The 5,057-nt window shown below is 50.6% G+C and overlaps 1 protein-coding gene across 2 annotated transcripts in view; it reads left to right on the top strand.

Annotated features, from left to right (window-relative positions):
- Positions 1-435: 435 nt before the first annotated feature.
- The window catches only part of CERK (ceramide kinase), a 68,367-nt gene continuing 63,745 nt past the window's right edge, over positions 436-5,057 (top strand). The window contains exon 1 of one of the 2 annotated variants that reach the window (XM_024216582.1): positions 436-578. Coding sequence is in view for 1 of the 2 variants with exons in the window: in XM_024216576.2 (XP_024072344.1) it covers positions 2,233-2,374 (142 nt within the window). In the remaining variant the exon portion in view is untranslated. Of the gene's footprint in view, positions 579-2,122; positions 2,375-5,057 lie in introns of those variants that run through there. The other variant, XM_024216576.2, reaches the window with a different exon arrangement.

Below are 5,057 nucleotides of genomic sequence, written 5' to 3'. Positions count from 1 at the left end.
GGCTAAGTGAGTTTACGCACTACAGGGTTCAGCAGAAGTTTTGTGGGTCACAGTGGAGGCAAAACAGGGACTTAGGCACCCTGAGCAGCCACTTTGCTGTAGACCATGGGTCACAGTTTTACGAACTGCTCCTATAAGGCCTACATAATCTTGTCTGCACCCAAATACTAGACACTTTCTTGTTTAGCCACTGCTATTGCTCTTTAAATACAAACTGATTTAGAAGAGATGGCATTCAGACATGAAACAGTTAACAATAAACTAATTCAGCTGTGAACGTAGATGACCTATATACAGAGGCAAACTGGCACCATTACTCAGCTCTGTTCTAGTTAATATTTACATAGTTTAACACGCAAGCAATGTTTGCATAACACACCTGGTCCTGTCAGCAGATGTTAAACCTCTCCCAGCAGGATCCACTGGGTTCTGCTGCTTTACATAAGCAAGTGGCTCATTGCCTCACCTTCACGGGGGTCAGGGAAGACGCTTGGTAGCTCTGAAGTAGGAGCCCTAAGAGCATACAAGCCTGGGGAGAACGTAAAGGTTTATTTCTTTGTTTGTGAAGCCAGACTCAGGTAGGGATGGAATCTCTAATTCTGTACAGTAAGCGGACTGTGTTTTACTGCAGATTGGGAAAGGCATCTGCTCACAGCACTGTGTGAGGCTCATTTACTGCATCCTTCTCCCAACAATGACTTCATGGGCTCTTCCTCTCACATACAGAGTAGGACCCAGTTTGGCACTAGGTGATACTATGCATGGGCCTTTAAAGGTACAAGATAGGAGAGCCTGTTGGAGAGACCTAACAAGTACTGGATTGCACATGTGCTCTCTGCACCATTGCATCGTACACTGGGCATGATCTGATGCTATGAGAGACCTCAGAGGTATTGTGCTGCAATGGTGCAGAGGGTGTTTTTAAAGTGTGTATTAATGTTTTGATTTCAGTTCAAATTTCCAACCAATGACTAAATTGGCAACATTTCATATAACTGGGTGACCACTGGGGCAGGGGGGTGTTAAGGAAATTAATGGGGTCTGTAGGGAAATCCCTGGGCCCATGGGCACGGCCTGACGCTACGAGAGTCCCAGGTGGTGCTGGGCTGCAGAGGGCACATGGGCACGGCCTGACACTGTGGGAGTCCCAAGCGGTGCTGGGCTGCAGGGGGCAGAGGGCACATGGGCACGGCCTGACACGGTGAGTCCCAGGCGGTGCTGGGTGGCAGAGGGCACACACGGGCATAGCCTAACACTGTGAGGGTCCAGGCTGTGCTGGGCTGCAGAGGGCAGACAGACACGGCGTGATGCTGTGAGAGTCCCAGGCGGTGCTGCGCTGCAGGGGGGCAGAGGGCACATGGGTACGGCCTGATGCTGTGAGGGTCCCAGGCGGAGCTGGGCTGCAGAGGACACATGGGCATGGCGTGATGCTGTGAGAGTCCCAGTCGGTGCTGGGCGGCAGAGGGCACACGGGCATGGCTTGATGTGGTGAGAGTCCCAGGCGGTGCTGGGCTGCAGAGGGCACACGGGCACGGCCTGACGCAGTGAGAGTCCCAGGCGGTGCTGGGCTGCAGAGGGCACACGGGCACGGCCTGACGCAGTGAGAGTCCCAGGCGGTGCTGGGCTGCAGAGGGCACACGGGCATGGCCTGAGCGGTGAGAGTCCCAGGTGGTGCTGGGTGCAGGGGGCACACGGGCACGGCCTGAGCGGTGAGAGTCCCAGGCGGTGCTGGGCGGCAGAGGGCACACGGGCAGGGCCTGAGCGGTGAGAGTCCCAGGCGGTGCTGGGTGCAGAGGGCACACGGGCAGGGCCTGACGCGGTGAGAGTCCCAGGCGGTGCTGGGTGCAGAGGGCACACGGGCAGGGCCTGAGCGGTGAGAGTCCCAGGCGGTGCTGGGCCTGGGCTGCACTGCCTGACGCTTCGCCACTACTGGGATCGGGAAGCCGCCGCCCTTGGCCCCAGCGGCGCTTAGGACCCTGCCCGCAAGTTCTCCGCAGGTACCTCGCAGACGGCGAGGCTCCACCCCTGTGGTGATTTGCATACGCGCCCCTCCCGGCGGAGATTTGCATACGTGCTGACGATGCCGCTCCGCCCCCTGGGCAATTGCCGGATAGCGGTGAGGCCGGGCCCCGTTAGGCGCTGGCTGCCGCCATCCCGGTGCCCAGCAGCGGGGCAGCCCCTCAGGCCCGGGCCATGCGTCGCGGGGCAGCCGTGCACCGGCACTGAGCGCCCATGGAGCAGCCCGCGGGCGGCCGGCGGCCCCGGCTCGTCTCCTCGCTGGCGCTCGGGCAGCGCGCCTGGGAAGTCACCTTAGAGTGGGAGCGGGGGCTGCTGTCCTGGAGGGATCCGCAGCCTCCCCGGGGCCGGGACGGCGGTGAGTGATGGGGCCTGGCGGGAGGAGGGGCCGGGGCAGACTGTAGGGGGGGTGGGGGTATAGTGCAGGGGCAGACTGCAGGAGCTCTGGCAGGTAGGGGGCTGGAGAGGCTCTGGTAGGTGGGGGGTTGTATAGTGTGGGGTTTGAGGGGCTCTGGGGTGGGGGTATAGTGGGGGACACAGGAGGGGTTCTGGCAGGTGGGGGTTGGATAATGGCACCTTCTTCCTATGTCCAACCAGCTCTTATGAAAAGGGACAGACCAGTTAATAGTGTAAGCAGTTGCGAACATGTCTGCTTTCTCTTAAAGGGTGTAAAGTTCCAAAGGTTCCTGCTCTTTCCTCTCTCGTTTTGGGTCCAGAATGGAGTTGGGAAATGTCGTTCTCGTCCCGGGGGTTCTGATTCTTTGTAAACATGGTGGTGGTGTTTAGCCTACGGTATATTTGTAGTATATTTAGTGCAGTATTTACTAGAGGCGTCTCAAGTGTTCCTGAAAAATAGATTTTTAATACAGGTTAGTTTGCACGGCATCAGCAACTTTTTCTTAACTAACAGTTTAAGAAGTAGATGACATGCTGAGGACAAAGTAGGAAAGCCATATATTTAGGGCAGGGCTGTGGGGTCCAGTGTTTAAAATAGATTAAACAGCTGGTGAGAATTAATAGTAAAACAGCTTTGCAAACTTCTGCTCCTGGGTTCATTCACCAAGTTTCTTCATAATTATGGGAGAGGCTGCATGCATAGACTTCGGACCACATTGACAAGCTCATAATGATTTGACAAGGCACTAATAAGGGATTTTTTTCACCCTCAACCACAAGAGCTTGTCAGCAGATATAAAGCCAAGTGTGCATAGTCCTGTTTCTGCACACTATACATAGATTAGTAATAGCTGAAAAAAGTGCTCATTTTGAGGATCTTGCAGGTGGCTTTTAGTCACCTTTGAGAGCCATTGGAGTTAAGGGTTTTAGCTGAAAATGTTACAGCAACTAGCAGATCTAAAATCAGAATACTTATTAAAATATTCAAGCCACAATGTAATTTACTACTTTTATCACTTAATGGATGTGCCCTTTGAGACTTCAGAAAAACTGCATCTGTGAAATAGTGTTTGCAATTGAAATGGAAACTTGCAGTGTGTTTGCAGAACTGACTGCTTAATAATTCAAGTATTTCTCAGGCATGCATTTCTCTTAAGAACAAAGGTGGTAGTTGCCTGGTGTTATGAGGCCTCTAAATTACTACCACAGCATAACTGAGGGTCAAGGCCCCGTTATGCTGGGTGCTACACTCATGTAATAAGACAGTCTCTGCCACGAAGACCTTATGAGTCTTGGAGCTAAATCTTGCTAGTATATCATTGCAGATACCACTGTGCCTATACAAATCCTCCTTGGCTTCATGGTAATGGGTAAGTGGGAAAAGGAGAAAATGAGGAAGGACAAGATAACAAGTTGCGCTATCATGTTTAGTATAATCAGCAGTCACAATGCACCAACTGCTTAGCCAATGTATACTCTGGAGTACAAAAACACTGGCTAATATGTTTACACTATTTTCTGAAAACCTCAAAATGTTAAATAGTGTTTTAGTGCATAGTTGTTTTTCTGTTTCATATTCAAATTAATTGCAGCTGGATATAGTAGAATAACTGTTGCTTTAAAACAGTGATGAAAACATTTCTTTCCTTTTTATTTAAGTTAGCTGACTTCGTTATGGCCAAGGAAGCACTTTAATGCTAAGCCATTATAGCTTCAGGCACTTATTACTTTCCAGATAAGTTTATCCTTTGAGCTGTTGCATGATCCTGCAGCTGAAAAAAGTGAAACTTCTTTTGCCAAGTCTTGTGAAGTCTCCTAGGTCATATGAGATATCACAGTGAGATAAGGGAAGTTCTTCACATAGTAAGAAATTTGATATTGTGTATCCATTTGTATGTAAAAAAGCTTAACTTCAAACTTGGGATATGCATTCAACTCACTGGAAGAGAAGTGTCTGACAAGTTTGAAGAAATTTGATATTAGAAATAATGGAGTTATCTTTTGGAAACTTCCTGTATATGAATGATATCAAATTTCCTATTAAATTTTAAATAGTGTGCATAGGTAAGGCTATAATTTAGTCATGGGTATTTTTAGTAAAAGTCATGGAGAGGTCATGGGCAATAAACAAAAATTCATGGTCCGTGACCTTTAGTGGGGCCCCCTGGGGGTGCTGCTGCATGGGGGGGGTGCTCTGGGGGTGCTGCTGCTCAGGTGGTTCCCGGGGACAGCTGCACTGGCTTCTGCTTGGGAGGTCACCAGGGCCGCTGAAGCGGCTGGCTGCTGCAGAAGTCATGGAAAGTCACGGGATCCATGACTTCCTCCACCTCTGTGACAGAGACACAGCCTTATGCAAAGGTAGTGCTTTGTCACTGTTGTAGTGTCATGGTGTCATAACTATAAAGGGAAGGGTGGCAGCTCTCCTGTGTACAGTGCTATGGAATCCCTCCTGGCCAGAGACTCCAAATCCTTTTACCTGTAAAGGGTTAAGAAGCTCGGGTAACCTGGCTAACACCTGACCCGAAGGACCAATAAGGGGACAAGATACTTTCAAATCTTGGGGGGGGGAAAAGCTTTTGTGTGTGCTCTTTGTTTTAAGGGGTGGTTCGCTTTTGGGACTGAGAGGGACCAGACATCAATCCAGG

The sequence above is a fragment of the Terrapene carolina genome, unplaced genomic scaffold, assembly GCF_002925995.2.
Source record: "Terrapene carolina triunguis isolate 2854851 unplaced genomic scaffold, T_m_triunguis-2.0 Scaffold68, whole genome shotgun sequence".
NCBI classification, from domain to species: domain Eukaryota; kingdom Metazoa; phylum Chordata; order Testudines; family Emydidae; genus Terrapene; species Terrapene triunguis.
The sequence above is the reverse complement of the archived record's forward strand: the minus strand, read 5'-3'. Positions and strand labels throughout refer to the sequence as shown.